We start from the raw sequence: 27,970 nt of genomic DNA on the forward strand, positions 1-27,970 counted from the left end.
TTCTATCAAATTTGCGGTATCAACGTTCTGCTAGAGCAAATGCCAGGTAATAAAAAATTCGACAAGAAAAAACAAATCTGCCCGTACAGTGATTTTTATAGATAGGCAGGTTCAGCTGATGATCTATTTTACATTTTAAGTCTCAATTAAAATTGTAGAACTCGCCTGCAAACTTTTCACCCCGCGTTTCTGCCCTTCAGTATCCACCTTTTTTACCCTTCAAATACAGTATGTCCCAAGTCGCAACATACCCCAACGTTGACTTACACATTACATATTATAATATGACTGTATTATTCAACACAGACCTCTAGCAGATCCAGTTTGGTCGTAAGACACTGCACTTTACTGTGCATGCTCGCACGCTACCTGCGCGAGTTTTGGTTGCCTCTTGCGCAGTAGCCGGGTGCGTGGCACACTCATCCTCACAGTTGAGACTTTCTGGCAATTTTATTTTATTATTGCCGATATTTATATATGGTATTTAATTGAGAACAATTAGTGATGTTCACCACTGTCTTAAACGGTGAGATTTAAGTATGAGATCGCCTTTTCTCTGAGACATGCACTTCTACGGAGATCGTCGTTTAATAAATAGTCCTCTTTTTAAGCTTAAAACTTTTTTCTTGTTTCCAAAACTCGGTCAAACTTTCGACGTTAAAAATATCACCATTAAGGCAACTAACAATAAAACCATCTACAGTCTTGACTAATGTTAATAATCGTTAATTATTTATTTGTCGCGTCTATTTACATTTCAATAATATAATAATTATTATATATCAGACTTTTCACATTACATATTTTTAATTAAGCATCTGTTCTAATGCTGTGATACTCCATTATAAATAAAAACAATAAAAATTGTAGGCTTTTTAACGATGAACTAGTATATAAAAAAAGTTCGAAATACGTAAATAGAAGTAGTATGTGATCTCATAAATGGAACTTAATATTACAATATTAATTTAATTACAAAAGTAAAAGGTAACAAAAAGCCTTAATTAGCTCTAAACTAGATTATACAAATATGCCACATCTTTCCTGCCAGGTAGTGATGAGAGGGATCGTATAGTATGTAAGGAAAAAATCCAAATTGGCGACAAAATGGGTTAAGCATTTAATTTTCTGTCAAGTACGTAAGGCCTCCTTCATAGATTTGCTCTGAATGTGAGTAAGCCGTTATCACCCAGAAGTCACGATGAGTATTAGAAAAAATTATGTGAAGGGTGAAGCATTTTTAAATGAACCGGTAAGTAGGTACTCAATTATGTGTAGACTAGACAGTTTTGTTCGAATCATTACCAAGACAACTTAAGTGCATCTCCGCCCCATTCCCCTAATCCAAGTGAGCCGTTCAAAGGAAAAGTGGCACAAGCGAATTTTTGGAAATTTGAGTTTGGCGTTTCGAGCGATTAAAAAATAGAAAATTTGTGGACAGCATCACACTTTCTAAAAGAACTTGCGAATTTGCGAAACAGGTTTAATTAATTTAGAATACCACATCTCCAATATTTTTCCAGCCTCTTACACTTTTCCCCTGAACGACTCAAATATGGATAATCTGCTTTAGCCGCTCTCCAACCTTTATAATACAATAACTACAATCCACATTTTCTAATTTTTTACAACTTAATTTCAATGAGTTTATTTACTATTATTTTCCACTATAGTGGCTTCCGATGTGCGAAGGAGGCCCCCTATTTTTGTGGTTAGTGTTGTAGCCCCGACTTCCAGGTCTTGAATGAACAATGGCGTAGTGGTCACTGTGAGATGAGACTGACCTTGCGGAATTCAGCGTTGAGCCTCCAGATGTGTAACCTTTAGGATGCTGTGGGGCTCCGTTCAGTGAGTACCTAAAAAAGAGATAGAACTGAGTTTAGTAGCTCAAATAAGCGTCGAGGAGAGTCGAGAAAGTAGAGTCTTCAGAACATCACCACAAATGTGATTTGTAGGTACATGACTGGACTAATAATAAGTAGGTAGTACCTATGATCTATGAAGTATTTAATGTTGCTTAGACTGTTCAAGTAGATATTAGTTTTCTATTGATGTGGAGATGTGAGTTTGACAATAAACTACATTTATATGAGAGAAGTTCAAGTGGCTAGAAGCTATTTGATTGTCAGTTATGAGAGGTCTGTGCAGTAAGTTTCTGTGCAAAGCATTCCAGAGTATGTTGAGAAATTTTTGTGGGCTTCCACGTGAGCTCTAAAGGGAGTTTCGACATTAAGGTTTTCATCTATTAAGAATTTTTTCTTTCTTACTTTTGTGAATACTAATGGAGTTTGGAAAATAACTAAAAAAAAATGTGAATAACCCACAAATTAACAAATCGCAAAAGAAGCCCCATTGGATGGTGGAACTTTCTTATTTTCAACTTGTTTCTGGAAGGCAGTATCTGCTCTTTGATTGATTTAGTATAGGTTAAACACTGAGGAAAGTTATTCGACACCTTAGGTAGGTGTGCTGCATCTACTGCTATTAAATGAAAAGCACGTGAATCCTGCTTTTTTGCTTGTTAAGCTGAGTCAAAACTAGAATAGGTTATTTTGGCTGCCTACCGGTTTTGACTCCTATTAGGGAGTCATCTTGAGATTGGCCCTGAAAAGGAAATATCGCAATTCAGGAAACCCATGCAAACTATCAGACATTAAGAAATATAATATCTTCAAGGTAAAGTTGGCAGGACATTGATCTATTGACCCTTATGAACTTGAACCTGCTATATGAATAGAATACTATATTCTGTCCACGTTTAAGCATCCAAACTTTCCACAAACTAAACTGCATAAACAGGCCACAATTAAATCAACTCCCAGAGGTTTCTTGTTTCTAGTTTTCTTATACGAAATACTTCGGCGGCCATTTTCCATATAGAGATTTTATTAAGGTCTTTAAAATTTACTGTATTTTCATAGAGCTGTGGACAAAACATGATTATGTACAGGGGATACGCGGAATCCACGTTTATAGATTGTGCTTAATTTTATGCTACAGAGCGCGAAGTCTATCAATGACTAATGACTGTTTTTACAGAAAAAACGATACGCAGGATCAATTTTCATTAAAATTTTACTATAAAACGCAGAGCTAGATAAAGACATTGTAAACAATTTGATTACTTGTATTCAGCATCCAACTGCGGTACTTTGGAAGAATCGATCTTTTCATAATTCAGATCGAATCTAATCAACCCTAATTGAAAAGCAAAGCTTAAAAAAAGCGATTTTATTAATATTTTTTAGGGCTAAGGTATGTCCATAACAATCTTCTTCTCACCTTAATTCTGCCCAATAAATTAATATTCATAGTAGGGAGATAATTCATCTTACCTTGAGCCATATTGGCTTCCATGCCAGCTCCTATAAGGGTCGTAATCTTCAATAATACTCGGCTCTTTTTCGATAATTTCGGTCCTGGCACATGCACAAGTCATCGCTGAGCACAAGAATATGTTGATAATCAACATAATCAAGAACAAAATTCCAAATGCAACGCAGAGCCAAAGGAGCCAGCTGGGGTGTACTCCTCCAGTCTCGTCGCACAATTCCTGAACCAGTGGTGCTTCACCTGAAGAAAATTATTGGTTTTAATTGCGCTTTTAACATGGTTCCATGGAAATTTATGTAAGCTTCTTACTCGGATCAAGGACGAAGACAGTACTGGCAGCCATGAGGATTCCTTCGTCATTGTTTGGACTCAAGAAGTTGGAAACATCTCCTGAGCACGAGGGCTGGAAGCACGCTCCTTTACATATTACAACGTCGCACTAAAATTTGTCGTATCTTGATCTATTATCTATGTAAATCATTGAACAGTAGGTACCTGGAAATGCACCTCTGAACTCTCGGGGAATTTAAACATGGACCGAATAGGTGCATCAGCGACTCCCTTAGCCTCATCATAAGTGAATTGCCCAATAGCTTCTCCTTTAGCTGGACAACCTCTATCGTCAGTCAATACGACACTGGTGTTGGCCCGATTGAAGGCGAAGCAATTCTTTACACGGAATCCATAAGAGTTGTCTGGTTTTGTGACGTCTATTCTAAACTGGGGATTGTATCGAGTCACAACTTTTTTAAATTAATACTACCTTAGTGTGTAGGGGTTGCTGTAAACAGCCTTGGTAACTCTTCTGCTTCCATCAATAAGTTGCAGTGACACAGGGGATGCAGATTGATTGCGAAACGCGGGTTTTCCGCAAGTGATTACATAGAATGTATCATTGGCCAGCTCCAGTGTCCGATGGATCCTTACAGCTATAGGAACTGACTTGTCTTGCGTTTTCTGCAAATTGTCATTAAATCCTAAGGTCTGCGGTTAAAAATAAAGGTAGATTGAGGCGAAACTAGGCCACAAGTTCAAGTTCCAATGTAATTGGGCGTTTTACGTATGTTGGGTAAATAGTTCAGCCATTCATTTCAGATGCATACGCCAATCATTAATAATTAATGTTGCATTTCCACATCCGAAACGCATGGTTGATTTGCGTTAGTTTCAGTTTTTTAATGAGATATCACAAATGTCTAATAACTTGTTATGAATAAGAAGCTTTTTGTAAATATTAGAGAGTGGCTGATTTAAAAGGTTCAAATCTGAATACATCTCCCTGATCGTTGAGCTTAAAATTTAGAATTTAGAACTCTATATCCTGAGATATTTAGCCAACGCAGATGCCAAGAGTCGCATTACTGTTGAAATCCCCAATTTCTCCATTATGAGTTCATTATAGTAGCAATGCCAAAATTTAAATTCATCACTCAATTAATCCTACTAATTCGACCAATAAACTAAGCAATAGGACAGATTTTTGAGGGCTCTTAGGCACAAATTTTAATCACCTTCTGCCATTTCAAGCCATGCCGTGGATGATCAAATTTTAAATTTCGAAGGAATTGGAAAAATGGGCGAAAATAAATTGTATTTCTTTAACAAGTTTGAAAAAACTATATAGAACTGACCACTTAAGATTAATTTTTTTTTAATGCCTTGAAGAGGCATTTTGTCCACGCAATTTATTTCCGCTAATGATTATGTGTCTTGCAGATGCTCGCATCCCTGTAATAAAAAAAATAGCGCTAGTAAAAACATGTTATTTTCACATTCCACTGCGAAGGTCAGTTCAAAGTGAATGAGAGCGCCAGTTAAAGGGCAAAAAGCATGGCGGGTCCAAATTTAGGTCACGTCAACATTCCAGACATTCCATTGTGAAGTATTTTAGTGCCAATTAAGGGGGTTGCCCTATTTAATAGATAGCCCCGAAGATAAATAAGTAGGGTGATCAGTCACCATAGGTGAGACAAAGAGCCAAAACGTCGAAACGAATGCTAGATAAGGATGCTATATATGTGACATAAATCCGCTCTGATGGATTGTTCGGCTCCGACGATCGGAGCTTGTTTCCTTGTTTTGGGTATCAAGTCATACGACTCAGAGAGAGACAGAATGACAATATTGGGGAGTTTCTACCAGATGTCTCTTTCGTTCATATCATCATAACCTTAAAAGTATTTGTTTTAACTTTAGCTAGAAGATCGTTGTTATTACGTTATTTATATCTGCATTTAATTGAAACATTTACTTTTTACTATGTACTAATAAGTGTTGAAACCAATAGTGATTTACATCTTATAAAGCAGAGCAATTTACCTTAAGAAACAAACTAAACGGCAACTCAAGGGAGCACTGGAATACTTTCTTACTTCGACCGTTTGCTGCTTTATCAACTTTGTTTTTACAAGGTAATTAGTCCACTATAAATGAAAGCTTTCTTTTTGCTCTCATTTGCATATAGACGGCAGTGTAACGACACGTTTAAAGGAGTGGATAACTGCCCAATCATGTACTGTGGAAAAGGTTGCAGAACACAAGAAATAGTGGTAATCAAGCAGTGTAGCTGCATGGTCCATTGGCGAAATGAGGTAAAAAAAAATGTGAAACGAAAAAAAAATTCACACTTCTGGTTTAATTTTTGAAATTCGAATTGAAGTCGTTGCATTGTTGTGTGTGTTGGTCGAAAAACAAACTAAGGGTACGTGCAAAATCAACCAGAAGCATGTAGAGCACAAAAATGAGCCGCGGAAAATCAGATGCGAGATTAACTACCGCAGCTCGAGATATCAGTTATTTTAAAAATATTCAAAACACAAGTTCTCAATACTCAGTTGTAAGCAATCCTCAAACTGTTTGGATAGAGCTAAAAAAAAACACAAATTGGCAAATTCCTTGTCTGAACAGCGAACTAAACAATCAGAATTTCGGATTTTCGCTGCTCAAATGGTAAATATATGAAATGCATAATCATTGTTTTGAAAATTGTATCTACTAGAAGGTTGGCAATTAATGCAATCATGAAACATACTTTGCCAGCTTTCTATTCTGATATGTGGCGATAAGCTGCCTAATTGGTCATGTAAAGTACCTACTTAAAACACAGATAATACGTGCTTTAGCAATGAAGAAATTCCTAAACGATTCCCACCGCGGACCAAATCTTGCAAACATCAGGATTGATTGCAGCAGCTATTGAACTTCCTAGGTCATATTCGACATCTAAGACCCCACTTCTAGACTATTTATGACTTGAAAATCTCTTTCAGAGAAGCTTTGGAATACATTCATAAAACCTAAAAAGGCTTTAAATTTTCTATTAAGAGTGTAAATTCCCTTGCGCAGGTTTCTAACTATTCGAGTGCGATTCGAGTTCGATTTCTTAATCAGGTCAAGTGTCAAATTTCCTGTAACATTCAGTAAACAGTTACGCAAATCAGGCATTTTAAATTTCTCAGATAAAATTACATTATTAGTGCTCACCCATATAAGCAGAACAATATCGAATAAACCTTTGGCAAAAGTTGTAAAACATTCGCAGTATTTGTTTTATTTAACTTGTTTCAGTAATGCGGTTTTGACTTTCTCTCTCTCGCAACTAATTTATAGATCTGGTTGCAGAGAACGGTTCTCACAAAAGGCCTCGCACTTTTTCGAAAAGGAATTTCAGACGGTCACATATAAGATCAATATAAGACCAATCAATGCCTTGAGTTGAATGAAAGTTGTTATATAGAAATATCGATTATCCTGATTGCTTAATTTAGATTTTTATCGATAAATTACGATTATAATCATCACGTAGGCATCTTTGAAGTTTTCCAACTTATTGGAATGCCTGCAGAATGAAAAATATAATCTTTAGTTCAAGCCACGCCCCTTAATAATGATACATGAATTCATCAGATCTTCCTGTATTGGGTTTAACTCGACATGCTCCTGGGTGGGATCCTACTCCCATGAGAAAGACCCTGAGAAGAAAGATGACGTTCTACTAATTCCCAATTAACCGTATGCTCGAACTACGCTTTTTTACGATTTTATTAGGAAGACATTTTTTTCCCTTTTCTTGACTTCCGTATTTTTTCACCATCTTTTTCCATTGTAGACCTGCATTAAATTAACAGTTTCTGACCCCCAATTGGAAAGGAATTGCACTTCTTTAACATATTTGGGTGGATCGCTCTAGACAAATATTTGTTACTTGTACTATTTACAATTCTTTCACGAAGTCAATAAAATAAACCGAATCAATTAGGTTAGTACAAATATTAGTCGAGAGCTCGTCAATTTGACCATCACAATATGAAGTGTAGCAAAGAGCTCTCCAAATAGGGATTCTTGGAGATTCACCGGATGCGTGAATCTTTCTTAATGAACGATTGCCGATTACAATGAGTCGTTTAAAGGCAAAAAACACACATCTGAGGCAAAATTTTGATATAGTTCCAGTCCAGCTTTCGAGGAAAGTAATGACAGTGCATTTTATCAGCATTCCTTGGAAAGAATGTGATCAATTTCTCTGTAGATATAGATCCCAGGAACATTTGTCTTTCAGATCGAACGTGTGTGGCATGGAAACCGATACAAGGAACTCATGTAATAGGTTGTGGGTTTCATACATTGCCATCGGTGACGTCGTCTTACCTCGGACATTACCATATTTTATGGGCTCACACGCCCAGTTATTACAATGACTTAATAAACGTATTGCGATATAAATAACAAGCACGAATACCTACATAACTCTTAATGAAGTATCGACTGTCGAGGATGAAACGGAACGACCATGGGGTACCCAGAGTTTTTACAATCAATAAAACGAAACGGCAGTTATAATCTATTGTTAAAAGGACTATCGCTACTAATTGTTCCCCATCGACGTATGGTACTGGTTGCCTCGGTACTATAAAGGGACCCAATGCCACATTCACCGTATAATAAAAGGATTCAAAATTCTGTAATTAATGGCCGGTGAAAAGTGAAATTTTTATTGGTCAATATGACAAATAACAGCAGCCCACCTCTTTTTCTTTGATTCACCTTTAATTTGCGACCTTGCGATTATTCGGTGCTTCGCTCACCAAGCTCAAAATTTAACTATCTAAAAGCGTAACACATTTATTAATGCTCTTCAAGAGCTCTTCAATAAATTGTCATTAAAGGAGATAAAACGTCAGTAATTTTTTCCCAAGTCTGTTACTCTCATCATAGGCCATTATTTCATGTAGTTACGGATAATACTTAGAAGCAGATAAGAAAATTGCAGAAAAATGTCAGGATGAATTGCGGAGACCTCAGCTGATGAGGCTTTTAACCAGTTAATTAACACACTAATTAATAGATTTTTATTTATCAAGATTTAGATAAATTGATGTTTCAAAAACGAGTTATTTTATTATTTTTTCATGATCTCCATTTAGTACATTACCTTTTGCTATTTCATTAAAATACTTGATAAGCGCAACCTGTCAGGTTTGATGGTGCCAGTACCATAATTATTAGCAAACGGCACTCGAACAAACAGAGAAAAATAACTAAGCATTTTGCTACATAAGAATAAGCGGCATTTTATAATGAATGTTTCTGTATCTACAAGGTGCTCCAACAAAATTGTCCCACACTTAAGGAGGTCATAGGGAAAATTGCGGCGAACAATTTTTGCATCATTCTGGTCAAAAATGAGCCGTTTTTCTTCAAAATACTTCGATATTCAACTTAAGTGAATATAACAAAAAAAAAAACATTTTTTTTCTTCTGACTTCCCGAACTATTGGACATGATAGACGTTCTTATGGTTATACGGGATAGAATGTAGTTCCAACTAACATGACGGTGCACCTGCACATTTTGCCTGTATTGTGCAGGATCATCTGAACCAACATTTCTATGGACGATGGATCGCGACGTATTAAGTGACCAGCGCGAAGTCCCGATTTAAACCCGTTGGATTTTTTTCTCTAGGGTCACATCAAGTCGGTGAGGTATGAACCCAAGAGGAACTGTTGGGAAGAGTGATGGCAGTCTTTCTTTTCGTGCAGCAAGATCCGCCCATCACATAATCGGTGCGCGATTTAATGCTTCAAAAAATAAATTTATGTAACTAGGTTGAGGTCGTCATTTTAAACCCTTATTATAATTTTTTCTTTCATTATCTTTAATAAAAATGAATTAAATATCGAAGTCTTTCGGTGTCAACAAGCTAACGTTATGTATTTAAACAAAAATGATTCTGGAAGCCGCTCATTTTTGACTACAGATTTCTATGCAAAAATTGTTCACTGTAATATCTCCCATAACCACCTTAAGTTTGACAATCTTTTTGGAACACCCTGTATAATGACCTTATTAGAATTTTATCATATGTTGCCACATTTTCATATTAATGATTTTATTTAACATAAGTAACACTGAAGCCTACAAAAGTAACGCAGTCACATTACAACACATACCAACCTATTTGTGAAAATGCAAATTAAAGTATTGACTGCGCGGGTACCGCCTTCAACTAGTGGCCCGAAGAATTAATCATGGTGGTTCCCATTATCATTCATTTACCTTGAGACTTAAAAATACTGTTTTTTATTTACTGTTTAAAGTCCCATTGATGTTACTTGGTACTATTAAAACGCAAATTAATAAACGTATTTTACTAGTGACTTTCGTAAAGACCAAAACTCTACCTACCCAATGGGTTCCCATTTACCTTACCACTTACGTAATAGCCCACCCGGAGCTTGCGTATTCTAATGGCCATTAATTAATCGGTAAATTTATAAGAAAACGAAAACCACATAAATTTGCCTACCAACATCTGTCGAACGGACAAGAACTTCCTAGAACCACAAGCGGTTCTAAATGACTAAGATTCAGATTGTTTAAACGTTGCGCACTTTCGGTTAATTACACGTACTTACATTATTCACTAGCAATCCGCAGTACTCTGAAGATCCCTGAGGGACCAACAAGCTGATGTTGAGGGTCACAGTCTTACCCCCATCCCCAACGGTCATGCAAGAAGGGGTTCTGTAGTCCCTTGCATGGATTGTGCCGTAAAAAGAGTTGTTGAAGGTCACTTTGATGTGCATAGTGTGGTCAGCTTTGCATGTGGCTGTGACTTGGGGCTTGAATTCCGTCTCTTGTAGTTGACTCCATACCTGAAAAAAGTAGATGGATGCTTTAGCGATTGCGTCGTAGGGAAGAAGTCGCAGAAAAAGAGGTACTAGGATAAACTAGGTCTAAAAGTCACAGAGGCAGCATGTAAACTGCACCAGATGTTTGGGGAGGATCGAAAGGCACAATTTTGATTCTTAAAATTTTTTAACGGAGATAAATACCTCTTGGACAAAATCATTAAGAACTGATCCACGTCAGACTTGTGAAAAAATAGCTACAAGGCTGGGCGTTTCAAAAAGGACCATCAGAAACCACTTTCATCAAATTGGTAAGACAAAAAAGCTGAGTAAGTGAGGTCCTCATAAACTGACCGATCACAATCAATTGAATCGTTTATTCATCGCGTCTTCTATTTTGTCTAGACTAAAAAATTAACCTTTTTTTATTCGAATCATTGCATATGATGAAAAATGGTTTTTTCACAACAATATTAGACGGTTTTACCAATAGTTCTGTAGAGATGAATCTCGAAAAATGTGCCTAAAAAAAGAAAATAAGAAAAGTTTTGCTAATTGTTCTTTGGAATTTGACCATTTTGAGCTCCTCAGTTAAGATGAATCAATCACAGCACATATATGTATATGTTACCGTCAAAACCCGATTTAACTAGGAAAAACTAGTATTAACCATCAGCCTCGGGCAATTCTAGAATTTCCTAGTCAAAACTAGATTTAACCGAAAATCTTAGTTAAAAGTGAATATTCACTTTATAACGGTTTTATCTAGTTAAAACTAGTTTTAACTGATAGATTATTTGAAATTTTCGGAATATGCACAAAAGTGTCTCATGAATTTTTGTGTAATTATTAAACATATTATGTAATGTGCCCTTATGGTACGCCTCTGTAAATCGCCATTCTTGGTAATATGCTTGACAATGACTCAATTCTTGCATTCATTATCTTCCGGTTAGTTCAGGTAAATCGGGTTTTGACAGTAACATTTTTAGTGGAAACTAGTTTTAACAAAGCATGTTCCGTAAAAACTAGTAACAACTAACATTTCTTAAGTTAAAACTGGTTTCAACTAACCTTCTTAAGAAATTCTAGTTTTGACTAGGAAATTCTAGAATTGTCCGAGGCTGATGATTAATACTAGTTTTTCCTAGTTAGATCAGGTTTTGACAGTAACATATACAAATCTAAACTTGAGAGAACCCACAAAAATTACGTGAATTTAAACCTTTCCTTGTCCATTGAAACGGCCTGTTACTCCTTCAAAATAATGTCCGTCCTCATACGGCAAAGATCACATGGAAAAAATTGTTAGCGATTGGCCGAGAAACTATGCCTCATCCGCCACATTCTCTTGATTTGTCCCCTTCGGACTATTATTGGTTCAGAGCGCTGGACCACAGTATAAGGTGAAAAACATTCTTGGACCTCAACATCTTGGAAACCTTTTTTCTTATTCAAACCAACTAATTTTTATAAAAAAGGAATTCGGAAAGTTGAGTCCCGTTGTGAAAAGGTTTTGAAGAGTTGAGATGATTATTTTGATTAGTAAATAATATTAAAAATATTCGTTTAGCTCATTTTTTCCTCATAGCAAAAAAAAGCCGAGAATTTTTGCGGTACCTGGTACTTTGACCAAATTTTAATGAAAATCAGTTCAAAACGTCTCTATTTTGTTAATGCACCCATTTTGGTCAAAATCTAAGCACTTTAAAAGCAAACGCTCAAAACGGTTAAATAAAAAATAAGAAATTGCTCATGTGTTGATCCCGTAACCTCAGCTCTTTTACATCCTCTTAAAAGTTTGATTTATTTCTTTGAGAAGAAATGATCTAGATATATTAATCATATCCTCGATTAAGTGAAGCGGCAAGAACACATTCGCGTTTTGGTTCTGCAACCTCAGATTTTTTACTACGTTCGGCAACATCTCTTACGGAACATGTAAGGCACTTTCTTACGTATTTGCAAACAAAAGTTAAACGACATGTTGCCAGCTGCTCCACAAAGGGAAATCCGACGATTTAAAGACTTCTTGTACAACTTAATTTGTATAAAATAATAGTTATGATAGGCGTTCCCACAGATGTCTATCTCGACGCAATATGGCGTTGAACTTGCTAACAAGATTTGTGAACAAACATGATATAAGCGAGGATCACAAAATGCTCATTTTTGAACATTTTTTACGTCGACAATGCGTCATGTCAAAAGATAGCCCCAATATGGATATGCGGAATGTCCTTCTTGTGGCATTTTCTGAATCAAAATTTTCGCAAAGTACGGTGGTAACAAGGAGCTAATTTTCCTTCTACGGTAAGAACTATTAAAACATTCCTCTGATGTTTTCCCATATTATTATCCGTCTATAAATGTCCCACTTAAGTATAACAAGCGAATAACTAAGTGCCTAATAATTTACAGCAGTTGTCTATAAGAGATCAATATCTCCTCTACCTTCTACTGCAGTTTCCCACTGAATTGGCCAGCAAAGGTCACTTACATAAAAGTAAAAGTATCTACGAATGTCCTATCAAAGACACGCATTCGCTTCATTAATCTTCTTCAGGAACTTGCTCCGAATTTTCGAAATAAAAGATTGCTTAATATAAATCTACATTAATTAATAATACATTTCTCATGTCCAGTGATGAATCCAAACAAAGTCAGCTGTTCTCCAAGCATGCCATATATGAACACATCTCCATTACGTTGTTTACGCACATCTGGTTTAAAAATACGGCCTCTTCATTGAGAATGCTTAGCACAATCGTCAATATACCTATTTCTTGTCTCAAACAAGGTTAAGGATTAGCATATTTATTTGGTTTAGTAGGTAGAGTATAATGTGGTTTACAAACGTGAATGTGTAATCGGTTTTGACGAAAATTTGCCTCAGCTGATGCACAGCACGAATTGGTTATCACCAATTATCCCCCATTCGACTGGAAAGGCCGTTTGATCCAAAAACGTGTTCACCACTAAATTATTCTCGTATTGACCGTGTTCTTGATGTACGAACTTTTTGCTATACCAATCTTTATTAGACCTTCATGTGTGTCAATTTTCGTAAACCTTTTTCGCTTTGATTTCAGCTCTAAAATTTTACTTTTTTGTTGAGAACACCCTATAGGTTTGCGATTCTTTTACATTCACTGTTCATTAAAGCCGAATTACCTATAACCGAATACGTTTTCCTACAGACCTCTTCGTCGGTGTTCAAACAATTTCGCTTTCCCGAGGGTAACTTATCAAAATTTTGGCGCATTTTTCCTCATATTTACGATGCTGTAACCAAATTTTTTTGACTTAGACACCCCGTACAATATACGATTTCTCGAATTTACCACTAATTAGGGTCAGTTCACCTATGGAAACCCGTGTACTCATCAGCTCTCTTAGTGTTGGCGCAATATTAAGTCTAACAAAAGCACGTTTTAAATGCGTTTTAAAGGGATTTTTCCATAAAATTATCTTTTAAAATGTGGGAAAACCGCACTGCATAGCAATAAATCGGTATAATATCTCTGCTTGTAAACTAATTGAGTACAATGCTTTCGCTTTGTTAATTCTTCATTAACTGAGCATAAACAGCTTACGAACGAATAAGGCAGCGTTCTGCATAATCATCGCTCTACATACCCAATAACATGTGTAGTTTGCAAAAAACCTAAATTGTGGTTTAACAAAATCGAATTTCATTGTCCGAATTGAGAAATTACCAGATATATGATAGATACAAGTATTAATCACTTTCGCTGACTTAATAAGTATGGAATAGATTGGATTCTTTCTACTTTAATTATTTAGTGGCACTTGCTTTTTCGCTTCTGGTGAAAGCATGCTTCCTGTTGAGTAATCTCTATGGGCATGGTGATCGAGTAGTCAATCAACAAGTTTATTACCTATAGTGTTATTATGCAGACACAATTGGGCGTTAACGCCAGGTTTGTTTAATAATTACTGTAATATTAAGGCTTGACAGTGCATTGCGATAATTATTGCATTGGGTTCCTTTATTCTTCGAGTTTCAGCAAAACGTAGAGGAGATGGGGTTTTATGCACATAACTCGCCGGAGTGATACCACGTATGCGTTTTTTTGTCCGCACGAAGTCATCGCAAATGGGTATGTTTCCAGTCACCTTTTAAGTATTAAACTGAGAAGTACTAACGTTTTGAAGTGAAATTTTCAACGTTTTCGACTCTTTAACCTCCTCCCAAGTTGTTGCTAAAGACCACTTTCTACCTCGTCGATTTTTTATGTTGCACAAAGATACACTTCATGTAACCAAAAGAGCAATCTGCATCGAATTCAGCCTGAAACAAAAGTCTGCAATCCCATATGTTCAGCAACACCCAAAGCAGAGGCCCCGCTTGCGGCCTTATTTGGTAACAGCGGGTGAGAGCTCATCAGGTCTCGCTTAAAATCGCAAGTATTTTTTTCATGCACATTATACACGCATAAACAACCTGCTGATTTATTTAACACTGAATGCTGATTAATTGCGGCTGAAATATTTGTGACTTCATCGAATTAATATTTTCACAATTCACTCAACTCGTATTTTTTAAAATTCCTTTTATGGGCCATGCGCCCGCGGATGAATTTGCATTGCTAATTTCCGGATGAAAGTTGATGATAAATCACTTTGTTATGTAAATTAAAGGGAAGTAAACCATACAAAATCGACTGCAAAAGGAAACGTGTGCAGAAAAAACGAGGAAGACACAAACAGGAGAGCTGGGTTAATTGCTCAGTTAGGTTTGTGGTAAATAAATTATATAGCCAATAACGTTCCTATAAATCAATTCTCTCTACTATTTCTAGCTGTATTTCCTGTAAAATACCAACAGATAAATTGACAGAATTAGATAAAGTTGGTTTTATGAAATGCTTGCATGCGATGCTACTATTAATCTCTTAGCTTTATGGCTCCCTGGAGGAGAGAAAACACGTGTTGCCAACACGTGCACTTGCTCTATACATGGAGAGCACCCCTAGAAGGTATTAAATATTAGAATTTTGAAATTTCACCTTGACAATCTGATCTTAAATACCAATTTATTGTGGTCTCTAAGCTCTCCAAAGCAGGTTCTTTGCTTCGCAAAGCTGTAATCCCCGGTTGTGCAATTCTTGACTGAAGTATCTAGGACTACGCCTTAAAAATTAAAAAAAGTGTTTACATACTGATTTTTAATACCTCAACAGCACAATGGATATTGTTGCAACATGGTTAAATACACACCTTAAGAACAGGTAAATTACTGATAAATTAGTCTTTTAATTTTAATGCTTTAGTACTTGGTCACGATGGTGATACGTGTGGTATTTGAGGCTAATTCGACAGGAGATGCATGGGAAGACTAAGGTACGAAAACTCGTGTCCTGGGGCATTCTTTGCTTGTTCTAGTGACCTATGAGTGTCGTCGTTTTATTATTATTTATGAAGAATGATCATTGATTAATTCATCAATTCATATCGATGCTTTTGGTCACGACTTGGAGCTGATAGACTGAATTGGCGATAACTTTCCGAAAAATATGTATCAGAGATAGAAGCCTCTTCATGATATGGATGATTTTTGAAGTTCTTAAAAAGAGATTGATTTTCCTATAAGAAAAAATTAATACTATGTAACTACGTGTTTCGTCTTAAAAATTTGAAGCTTTTTCGGGAAGTCCCGCTTCTATCATCCACAGTTTCTTCTTAAAAATTTGTTGAATTTTTCCTAAGTGTTCCCTCGGATGCCATCGAAATCTTTACTGCTTTTGCCGGAGAAATTCCCGATCAGCCAAAGCACACAAAAGAAGGAAATACAAAAAACTAACCGCACAACTCTTGAATCAAATCTACTTGAATCGTGGCTATTCCTTACTTCCTCCAGCTACCATGAAGCTCCCCAGTAAAATCTACAGTGATAGGTTAAAACCTGGCTTTCTTCCTCCTCAGTGCAACACCTTACATTAGCATTTTACAATAAAGTCGAAGATCAAATACCTAAATGCTCACACGTGAATGTAGACTAAGAACTATGCCCACAAGATACGAAACAACACTTAATAAACTGTTAACCGTGAAAAGTAAAGCTAGAGGAATTTAGGTCGCAACACTTTTACAGTCAAACCCTTTATTACAGTTAATAGTACCGCTTAAATATGTGGGTACTTACAAACTTAACTCGCTTGCATTAAAATGAGCTATATGTCATAGATATTACGGTGAACTTCGGTGGTACCTTGCATAGCCAATCAGCTGTAACACACAGGTATTTACAATAGGCGTATACTTTTGCAGGTTATTTGATTTGATTTATATGAAAGGGTGGAATAATGATTATTAAAAATAATCTGCATTCCTTTGATAATAATGAGTTAAGGATCCAGTACTGTAATAAATATTCACTACCCTTTCAGGGCTTATTAAGCTATTTAAGAGTATCATAGTCGTAATGAATAGTTCATGAAAACAAGCATTGTAACCGGAATCATTCTTAATTTATCGTAAAAACAATTCAAAATAATTCTAATAAAAATACTGCAAAAACAGTTTGCTTATGTTGACTATTAGGAACTCCGGCCCTGAGTAACGAGTAAGATTTTGCGCGACGAGTTAAATGAGTTCCCACAATACGACACGAGTTATACAAACTTTGCCCAAGTTATATGACTTTTGATCTAAGACAGACTTGTGTTACGTAACCGGTAGTTCCTACTGGCCAACCATATTGATTTTCGGAGTGGTACCACGCACACGAGGGTGCGTCAAACCGTTTGGATGAAACGATCAAAGGATAGAAAGCGGGGGAGGATGTTACGAAAATCTAAATGTTTTAAGATACCTCTTTTTGCCGGTGTGAAATAAATTTTTTGCTCTCCCTAAAATTTAATAGAGCAGATTTGTGTAGGCAGCTATTCTATAGTTTTAAGGTAAAACATTGTCGGTATTGGTTCCATTTATGAATCGAGTTGCGAAAAGAAGGTACCTGCTTTCATTATGTAACTAGTCGCGAAATTAAACAATTACAAACGTGATGAAAATCATCTCATTTGAAATTATAGGATCGTTAATAACTAAATTAGAAAAGTAGCGGCATCAAGTTTCGAATGCGTCTTGAAATTGATGCTGAAATAGATTGCGTATATTGATGATCCTCTGAGCTTTTACTCTTAATAAAAATCAGTTACTGTTACCCTCCGCTGATGGAAGACCAAAAAAAAAACAAAAGTACCACATCGGTTATAACGTATGGTCTATTAACCCTACAATATTTCAAGTTAATCAACCTAGACCATGGGCCTTCCACAAACATCTCAGGTCAAGATTTAAGTGCTCATTGTCCGTTGCAGGAGTAGATTAACGGTGTAATGCGAGCACCATTACTAGAGACCATAAAAAACTTGACCTCTCTCTCTTTTCTTTATTTATATATTAAATCGAATCGTGACCACCATGTCGGGCACCAGTTTCTCACTCTGTAAGAAGCAGCCTTCTTGACAATGCACCCTTTTGAAAACTGAAACACGACATGGACAAACTGTGGCTTAGCTGTTATCGCCTTGGCGGCAAAAATGCAAATATCAAACTTGTTTGAGCTGTATTATACAAACATTGCTCGGATTTAATTAACATCGACAATGCAAAGAATCCAAGGCTGTTTGTGCAGATTGTTTCCATATTTTAAAGTGAGAAAGAATTCAAACACGATGTGGGCAAGGCAAGTGTAAGTAAAAGTTAAATTACCTTATTGTTTATTATGTATGAATCACCTGGGTTTTATTTTAAAGTACATACAAGTTGGTCTTGATTACATTTAAATAACATGCAGGACATTAACCTCTGTCCTGAAGTCTGCACACTTGTACAGCACTTTCTCTGCTGATAAGAGAAAAAAACGATCCGTTTACTGTAGTGTTTACCTCACACAATCGCGAGATTAATTATTAGTCCCCCAGAGTTATTTTCTAAAAATCGTTTATAACACACACTGAATCTTGCGCTTCATTGAAAATGAACCTATGTGCAATTAAAATATTCAGTTTTTATTAAATTAACAGTAAAATAATTCTCAATAATTGCAAAAATTGTTTAAAAATAATAATAATAAATAGTAATAAAAAATTTAAAAAATAATGATTTCAAAATCTAAGTCGTGCAAAATGATTTGTCCATTTATCAGAAGCAACAAAATATCTACTGTTTATTTATTTATTTTTTTAATTCTTCAAGATAATTTAATCGTGCTATTTTGAATATCAAAGTATTGTTTACTATTTTCATAAAAGTGCAGAATAATGTAAGTTACTTATAAAAACGGGTCGTAAATCTTCTGAAGTTTCTTCTCACATAAGAGAGTTGATTATAAAATTAGATACCGAAGGAAAATCCCAACGGGCAATAGCCAAAATTGTTGGAAGAAGCAGATTAACGTCTATCATGAAAAAATATAAACTAACAAAAACAACCCAAATATTGCTAGGAAGGGGAAGAAGATCTGTTTTTAACAAACGCATGAAACGGGAAATTATTAAGAAAGTGAATATCAATTCAAATATTACTGCTACAGATTTAGTAAAAAGTGTTGAAAGTAAGTATGGAAAAGTTGTACATGTTACTACAATAAGAAAATTTTTGAACAAGAACAGTTTGAGGGCACGAATAGCTAGCAAGAAACCGTTTGTTACTAAAATGAATAGAAAGAAGCGTCTTGACTTTGCTCAACAGTATATTAATAAGAATATTGAATTCTGGAAGAACGTTATTTTCATGGACAAAACTAATATTGAGTTATTTGGAATATCAAAAAAATTTTAGTGTACAGAAAAAAAGGAGAAGCGTATAAACCAAAACATTTAAATCCAACAGTGAAACATGGGGGTGGTTCAGTTCTCATTTGGGAGTGTATGTCTTGGTATGGTGTGGGTCGACTTCATTCTATTGATAGAACTATGGACCGCTTTGTCTATTTAGATATTCTTAAGAACAATTTACGAAACAGTGCAAATAATATGGGAATTATGGATAAATATGTTTTCCAACAAGACAATGACCCAAAGCACAAAGCGCGTATTGTTAGGGAATGGTTATTATACATATAATACACGAAAAGTATTTGAAGCGCCACCTCAGTCACCAGACATAAACCCTATTGAACATTTATGGTCAGAATTGAAAGAAAGGGTAAAAAACATCAAATATCCAGTAAGGAACAGTTAAAAACCACGAGGAATGGGCTAAAATAAACATTAATTAAAAAAAAAAACTTGTTGAATCAATGCCGAAAAGGCTGGGAGAAATCTTAAAATCTAAAGGATATCCTGCAAAATATTAAATTAAGACATTTCATATCAAAATGCAAGTGGATACAAAGTGGATGAATAATTTCGCTCGGTTTTGAAGCCATTATTATTTTCAAGCAATTTTTATAATTACTGAGGATTATTTTACAGCCAATTTAATAAAAATTGAATAGTTTAATTGCCTATTTTCAATCAAGCGCAAAATTTAGTGTGTGTTATAAACGATTTTTAGAAACTAAGCCTGGTGAACGAATAATTAATATCGCGACTGTATAATAAGTAATTGATCTCGTTTTTAATTGACTTAAAATTATTTTATTACTTCCTCTCATCCGTATTAAAGTTTCAGTACCACCATCCTTTATGTTTAAACTCGACGGAGCATCTCAAGTTTCTACTCTATTATAAAGACTCATATATGTTAACTTTGTTGTCTTCTGTAATTACAATTAAATATTAGCGTGTGGTAAAATCTTTACACGCACATATGGAGCAAAAAGTTTTCACACGGCTGGCAAGTGCGCGCGCCACAGCCACTTTACCCCACGCTTTTAGAGAAATGTAATTTTAAATCTTTCATTACAAACACATTTTGCAATTCCGACATCCTGCATAAATCAATGCTTCAGATGCTACTATTTCCACATATTTTTATTTCGCGTGAATACTTTGTTAGTAAAAAACCAAGAATAGAATGTCTTCTATAGGTAAATCTAAAATAAAGAGAAAATCAGAAATAACACTATCATAATATAAGCGGATTTGGTATTTTAATTCGACCTTACCCAAGCTCGTTATGCAATAATCTTGACATACAAAATATCGTGACCAGTTATGAGAAATGAAGAAACGTCTGTGAAATTGGAGATAACAAAAAGTTGGCCATAATTTAATCATTACTGATCTAACCTTGTTTTTTAAAGCTCAGACTTTATCACGAAAGGTCACTAGCACCTACATAACGGTTCGACAGGGCAAGTGCTTAACGAACTTGCCGGGAGGCAAAATCAAAGGGAAAGGCAATAGAAACTAATTTTGAAGAATTTAATAAAATTAAACAAATATTTTACTAACAAACGTCAGATATCTTTTTTATAGAAAAGTAGTCTTATTGTGTTCCACCCGATAAGTCAATACACAGAAGTGGCCCAATTACCAGACACGACATTGTGAAACGAAGCAAAAAAAATGTTCAAGAAGCCTGAACCTTCCGTTAAGGCGATTTACCAACTCTTTCTGAGTAGGCATGATAACGGATTATGGATTTAATATCCCAGAAGAAAAGACTTCTGTACAAGTAACACGGAAGAATGAGCTGAGCGCCAACGGAAATTGGCTTAATGATACATTAACTTTGCTATCCACTATTTTTCCTAATTCTACGCGTAGAACGCCACCTGCATTGCGAAGCCAAAATTGGTAATTGAGCTTCAATGATCATATAGAAATAATCTCATCTGTCCATCAATATCTCTCGTCGTGAACTGTGCAAGTCATGCTACAAGAAAGGCAGAAGGAAGCAATGGATTGACGAGAAAATTACTATTTAGAAAGTTTAGTTTTGCGCAAATTTATTCAATGTTTATAGATTTATTTATTAAAGTTTATAACACGCATCGCACTGTTTGGATTTGCAATCACGAATCACGAAACATCAACTAACTGGAAACGGAGCTAATAAGAGACCCAATTCTCATTATGGGCGAAGCAGAGAGGATGCCGCTTGGTAGTGATTATGATGATGACATTCTTTCCGGAACACAGCGATGCAAATTACAATTGCAAAATTTGTTTGGCATTGTGGTTATTTTGTGCATGCAGCTTCTTTCTTGCCGAGAGATGGTGGATCCTACTTTAGAGCAAAACTCTCATCTCTTCTGCTCCTTCAGCGCTGATTGCGCGGTCGAAAACCAATACCAATTCTCAATATAATCGAAACAAATTAACCACAATTTTTCGCTACGAATTCCAATTAAACCGGCTCCATTAACCGAACAATCGGCTGATAATGGTTGTTTGAATAAAATTATACCAGCAGTAGGTTTTGTAATAAATGAAAGTGTTCTTCTTTTCGCTCCGCAGATCAATGCCGGGAACGTTAACCCGCCTCTAACAAGGCTAATGATGTAAGGATTAGTGTAAACATGGCTTAACTTATTGTGGCGGAGATAAATTACCTACACCCATTAGAAGATAAGTTAATAATTAACTTCTGTGATTTAGATTTGTGGTTAATAAGTAAATGGGTTTTATCACTTAATAATCAGATAATTTGTTAATTGGGTTCCCAGGTAGTTTCAAGGACCACTTTCTGGAGGCAATCTGCACGAGAAATGCCGTTGGTAAGTTAGAGCTGCGATCTTGGTTCTGAAATGTGGACGTTTGTGGCGGTCGCACGATACATGGTTGATGTAAGTTTTTCTGTGCATTTTTGTGATGAACTGAAAAACACATTGAAACGCACCTTAATTTTCGAAATAACTCAAAAACGGTGCAAGACACGAACAAAGCGCAAAAGAGGATAAATTTTCTCAATTGAAAATGTTGAAATTGAAAAATTGAACATGTTCTTCACTTCAAATTCTTCAAATTACTTCACATTTCAAAAGCATTAGCGTTGAACAGCGTCTCGTAAAGTTTCGGGGGATTAATCAGCTGACCACCGGCAAAGTACCATCTGTGAAACTAAGAATATCTTTCATGGCACAATGTGTCCGGTCCTGGATAATCAAAACCTATAAAATTTCACTAAAATGACTCAGTTCCTTCGGAGAAATGAATAAAATTGTATTGTTCAAATATAACTTCACACATCCCTCTTTTTGAATAAATCGCCCTTTGAAAATCGTTTATACAAAGTGTCCGGAAATTAGCGGGCCAAAAAGAAATAGTGGATTATGTGGTCGAAAATAATAAAAAAATGCTTATAAACATATGCCCAAAACACTTTCCAGGGGAGCTACGCTCTTTAAAGGGTGAGCTATGGCAAAGGTTTTTTTGTAATGATGGCAAAATAGTAGTAGTTTAAAACACCAAATTTGGGATATTCAGACAACTTGACACGTTGAAGAAACTGATATATCCCGTTTTGCAAAATGTTAACCAGAGGCGTGCATTTTGGGGGGTCCGTAAAAAATTTTGCTGTAGCTTTTTTGGACAACATTTTTCCAGTAGCATAAAGACAAGTCATGAAATTTCGAACTATTTTTCATGAAAAAGGTACTCTTGATTGGCCTCTCTAGGGTGCACTGCTTTCAAGTTAACGCGATTTGAAAATTTAGTATTTAATTTGATACCTAATCATTATGGTTTAAAATATCGATACATGAATATTTTAAACGTCGAGCTCAACTATATATTCAAAAAAATGGAAATATTTTTGAAAATATATTAAAGTAATAGGATTAATATTGGTGAGGATAAAATGGTGTCTAAAAAAATTACAATAAAGTCTTCCTCAGACCCCCCAAAATGCACGCCTCTGATTGACATTTTGCGAAACAGGATATATCATTTTCTTCAATGTATCAAGTTACCCTAATACTCCAACTTTGGTGATTTTAACTGCTACCATTTTGCTATTATTGTTAAAAAATCCTTGTCATAGCTCCTCCGTTAAGGAACTGTAGCTTCTTTGGAAAGTATTTTTGGGCATACGCTCAAAAGCATTTTTTCCTTATTTTCCACCATATAATCCACCATTTCTTTTTGGTCCACTAAACAATGTATAAGTAAACTGGCCTTCCCTATCCTCATAGAAAAAATGATTAAATTTTCGTCACAGCATATCGGAACACCCTGTATGTAAGTAAGCATCAAAATCCGGCAAACAGATTGTTTTTTCGATGCTGTTAAAACGTTGTTATCTCGAAATTTAGTGTTTATGTCGATGCTGAACGTCTTATCGTCCACATTGTAATATACAGTATTGGCCAAAATACTTAGAACTTTCAAAATTTCCGTATTCTTAAAATAGCTCTGTTCTAATGTGAACAAATTTAACATGGCCAATATGCCTTGATATCGTTCATTCGTTGAATCGTATCATGTTGGACAAAATAGTTGGAACTTTTTTCTTATCGGATTTAAAGGGCATGTTTTGCATATTTTATGTATTTTCTTGGTCAGTTCGGTTTGATATCTGAATTAATTATAATGGCAAAAGGAAAAGCCTATTCGATTGATCTTAGAAAAAGAATTATTGATTTTTATAAACAAGGTATTAAACAAAAATATATTTCCACGAGATTAAACCTCCGGAAAAATACTGTGTCGCGAATTATCAAACAATTTCAAATAAATGGCCATGTCATCCCGAGAAAAAGTACAGGCAGGCCTAAAAAGACAACTGCAAGACTGGATAAAAAAATTATCAACCTTGCAAATAGTGATCCGTTCCAGTCATCCTCAAAAATTTTGCAAAAAATTATGGCCGATGGAGATCTTGCAATATCACCGAGAACTATTAGAATAAGGTTAGTAGAAAATGGCTTAAAATCCTATAGTCCAGCTAAGAAACCATTGTTACGGACGAAGAACATCAAAGCACGGTTACAATTTGCACTTGAGCATCTTCACTGGACAGTACAAGATTGGAAAAAAGTTCTTTCAGTGATGAATCGAAATACAACCTGTTTTCCAGTGATGGTATAGTCCATGTAAGGCGTCCAAAGGGCCAGAGACTCAATAAAAAATATATTAAGCCTACTGTTAAGCATGGTGGCGGTAATGTGCTGGTTTGGGGATGTTTTTCTTGGTATGGCATGGGTCCCATTCATCGCATTTGTGGCAAGATGGATCGATTTATGTATCGTGACATATTACGGGACATAATGGAACCATATGCATTTGAATCAATGCCAGTTAATTTCATTTTTCAACAGGACAACGATCCTAAACGTTCTGCCAAACTTGTAAAAGAGTGGTTAGAGCTGGAAAAAGTTCCTACCATGAAGTGGCCAGCACAAAGTCCGGATCTAAATCCGATAGAAAATTTATGGGACCTTGTAGATCGTAGGTTAAGAACAGGAGAGGCCATTAGAAATGGAAACGAACTTTTTGAAAGGCTCTTACAAGTTTGGCATAATGTAGATCGTCGGTTAATAGAAGAACTAATCGAATCAATGCCTAGGAGAATGGCAGAAGTAATAAAAGCAAAAGGACATCACACCAAGTACTAAAATTAAAAATACTTTAAATTCGACACGAATTTCCTACCAGATGTTTTAAGTTCCAACCATTTTGTCCAGGCATTTTCGATTTTTTTACAATATCATCGAGTTTTTTTAAAATAGTTTTTATTTTTGGTATAAATTAAATATATGTTTAATAAATATTAAAAGTACAATAACTTTTGATTTGATTCATGCGAAGTGTCTTTATTTTTGGGGAGGTGAGGAAAGTTCCAAGTATTTTGGCCAATACTGTAGGTACCTTCTACTGTTACCGCTGTGGTTAAATTAAAAATAATCAGGAAGTATTCTCAGTCACTTGTAAGTAAATACATATGTACTTACTTCTGCAAAAACGATAAATGGGCCAATTTCTAATATGTAGATATACGTGTTGTGGAGGATAATGTTCCACTAAACATAACATTGCACTTATATCGTTAAAAGAATACTAGTTATAAATACTTTCTTTTTGGAGAACGAGCTAATAATGAAGTGAAATAATTAGATGGTCAATTCAACTGCTTTTAGTTTATTCAGGCATTAAAAGAAACGAAACAGGGTTTACCCAGGTTTGAAAACCATGTGATAGAAAGAGATAGAGCAAGAGCTTGAACTGTTCCTCAAGAAGAATTGTTATGTCAATTTAGGCTCTTGTAGTCAACCGAAATACCAATACATATATACAACACCCTCCCTCCTACACCCTTTAATGAGAATTAACGAAGATTGAATGCTTTTCGTATTACTTAAGCTCGCTCAAATCTTACTTTCACAATTTTACAGCATGTTTCAGATATTTTTAAGTCAGACTGAAATTGATAAATGCTTAGATTGCCAAATGAAAGGCAGCTTGGTGAACCATCAATAACTGATGCTTCATCAAACAGCAGATCAATTAAACTCCATTACTTAAAAGCGAAAAAGCGGTTTTAACCATTACTAAGGTTCCCTTTTCAGTTCCCTCTGAGGCTCACTGCCAGATGAACTCTCGTCCTTCTTCAGCGGGATGTTGGAAAGCAAAACGAAGTGGAATCATTGCAGAAATGCCATTTCTACAATGGTCAAAGAAAAGGAATGAATGGAATGTGCCGCTTCTCAAGAAGAACAATAGAACAACGACGCAATAGCCCAATAAAAAAAAGAATAGGGCTGAATACGCCTCAGAATAGGGGCGCAATAAACCCTCGTCCCTTGAAAGACGACGGTAATTAGTATTTGCAAAATTATGAATATCAGAATTCTAACTCCTCCGCGACACCGAAGATATATCCCCCAGGGACAGTTCCGGGTCATCGAAGGTCAGTTCCTTAGATATCCTGAAGTTTTTAGTGGGTAGGCGCTTTAGTAAACCCACACTACCCGGCCGCCAGAACGACAGGTCGTGTGTCTTTTTGAAGATTTTTCTCGTGAAAAAAGGTGAACTCATGAGGAGCTTTGGCATTTAGAGTTTAGCAAGGCATGACTGTGTCCAATCTACAATTCATTGAAAGTATGGTGAAGTTGAGCTTTGGATGGTTCATTCGAATGAATGCGAAATGAACAATGCGACCTTTAACAAAAAAAAATGAGCTTGCGAAAGCTCTTTTCAGTTTTTTTTTTTGTTTTCTAGTTTGCGATGACGAGTCTGAGGAGTTAATATGAAAGAAAAATTAGAAATAAAGAATTAGCGCTTTTAAAGCTCGTAAGTTAAAAGTTATCTGGGTTGTTTTCTATTAGATGCTCATAGAATTTTGAGTAAAATCCAAATATAGTTAAATATTCAGGTCTCAGACTAAACATTCGATTTACAAAAAAATTAGTAAAAAATGAGAATAGAAACCGAGCAAATAAACCTGTTATTCTAAGTAAAACTCTCATAGATGCGAGGATTATGTGCCTATTCCTACTAACAGGTTTTCGATTTTCATCAGCCCTAATTTCCATAGATATTTTGGTATTAACATAATGAGGTACCATCATTTATTCTGGTACCCAAACCAAAACGAACGAAATTCTGCGCCATATCCTCATGCGAACCATCAACTAATGTGTTGTGTCTCACGGCATACCAACCATGACAATTGCGTCACATCATCACACACCAGAACAAACAGTATCTAAGCATTAGTCATGCTTATTGGTTGTCATGCATGTGTCTTATTATTATTAACAATTCTGGGTATCCAAAAACTCTTCAGTTAGTCACTTCCTACTGCTGACATTGTATCGATGTCTTAACAATAGGATGCAATACTTAAATTATCATGGTTATAGATCAAAGGAATGCCAGCAAGGTCTCAAAAAGTGGGTATTATTGATCTAGTACATTATTGTTGTTAACTCGTCGCTTAAGGTCAGCCTGAAGAATGTCAGCAAAATGTGATACTTTTGCGTCGCGCTTTTTGGAAACTTTTTCGGAGTAGCACCGAAATGCCAATAATACCGTAATAATGTTGCTGCAGCAAAGGAAGTACTTTTCGGCGTTGCAATACATAATATGTACCACTTAACTGTATTGCTACCAAGCGCATTACGCCTGCGTTAAATCCGTAACGCAGCAGTGACTTAATGCTAAGCCCACTATATTTATGCAACACAAATGCAGAGGCGTTTAAAATTTATTCCTGCACTTGCAAAAAGTTATTTTAAGAAAGTGAAAGTGCACTTTGAAGCCCATAATATATTCCCATATCCGGAAATCATATAAAGTCCATCAGCTTTAACTTACCATTGGCAGTAATCCAATAACGAAGTATAGCAATGAGCATGGTATCCAATGGGAATTGACCCGACTTCTGGCCATTTTCTGGTCAATTATTTACCCAGCTTTGAAGAATATTATACACCTGTGAAGATCAAATCACATGTCAGATCATCGAAACGTAAAGAACTTCACCGACCCACGAGCATTTCGTGCCTTTCGTATGCCGCGAATGATGGTTCAGTGCGATTGTTTCACGTTGCTTTTCTGACCGCGAGTTGAAGTCCCTCTGGGTAGTAGGGATGTGCCTTTGATCGACAAGCTTGACTGCCTCGACTAGATGAGTAGGTAGGT

At 35.8% G+C, this 27,970-nt stretch overlaps 1 protein-coding gene across 3 annotated transcripts; it reads right to left on the bottom strand.

Moving 5' to 3' along the window:
- Positions 1 to 710: 710 nt before the first annotated feature.
- On the bottom strand, positions 711 to 27,902 carry LOC136418760 (uncharacterized). 3 transcript variants are annotated; one of them, XM_066404948.1, is made up of 8 exons: positions 27,816 to 27,902; positions 27,644 to 27,761; positions 10,251 to 10,490; positions 4,097 to 4,290; positions 3,829 to 4,048; positions 3,643 to 3,772; positions 3,336 to 3,573; positions 711 to 1,856 (listed from the first exon to the last, which is right to left on the bottom strand). In XM_066404948.1, exons 2-8 carry the CDS (start codon positions 27,716 to 27,718, stop codon positions 1,658 to 1,660), a joined length of 1,296 nt encoding a protein of 431 aa, XP_066261045.1. In that variant the 5' UTR covers positions 27,719 to 27,761; positions 27,816 to 27,902; the 3' UTR covers positions 711 to 1,657. The 3 variants fall into 3 exon arrangements, with proteins under 3 accessions (XP_066261045.1, XP_066261047.1, XP_066261046.1); XM_066404949.1 differs by adding an exon at positions 2,565 to 2,604 and having other exon boundaries at positions 1,656 to 1,856; positions 27,644 to 27,893; XM_066404950.1 differs by lacking the exons at positions 10,251 to 10,490; positions 27,644 to 27,761; positions 27,816 to 27,902 and adding an exon at positions 6,451 to 6,522.
- Between the last annotated feature and the right edge of the window lie 68 nt (positions 27,903 to 27,970).

Source organism: Euwallacea similis, chromosome 37, assembly GCF_039881205.1.
Source record: "Euwallacea similis isolate ESF13 chromosome 37, ESF131.1, whole genome shotgun sequence".
Lineage (NCBI taxonomy): Eukaryota > Metazoa > Arthropoda > Insecta > Coleoptera > Curculionidae > Euwallacea > Euwallacea similis.

Excerpts from the sequence above, each read along its gene's own strand:
- LOC136418760 (XM_066404948.1), bottom strand. The coding sequence starts at position 27,718 with ATGGCCAGAAGTCGGGTCAATTCCCATTGGATACCATGCTCATTGCTA. Across the intron at positions 3,773-3,828 it reads GTTCAGAGGTGCATTTCCAG|TGCGACGTTGTAATATGTAA; the intron begins GTACCTACTGTT and ends GACAAATTTTAG. Across the intron at positions 3,574-3,642 it reads TGTCTTCGTCCTTGATCCGA|GTGAAGCACCACTGGTTCAG; the intron begins GTAAGAAGCTTA and ends AATTTTCTTCAG.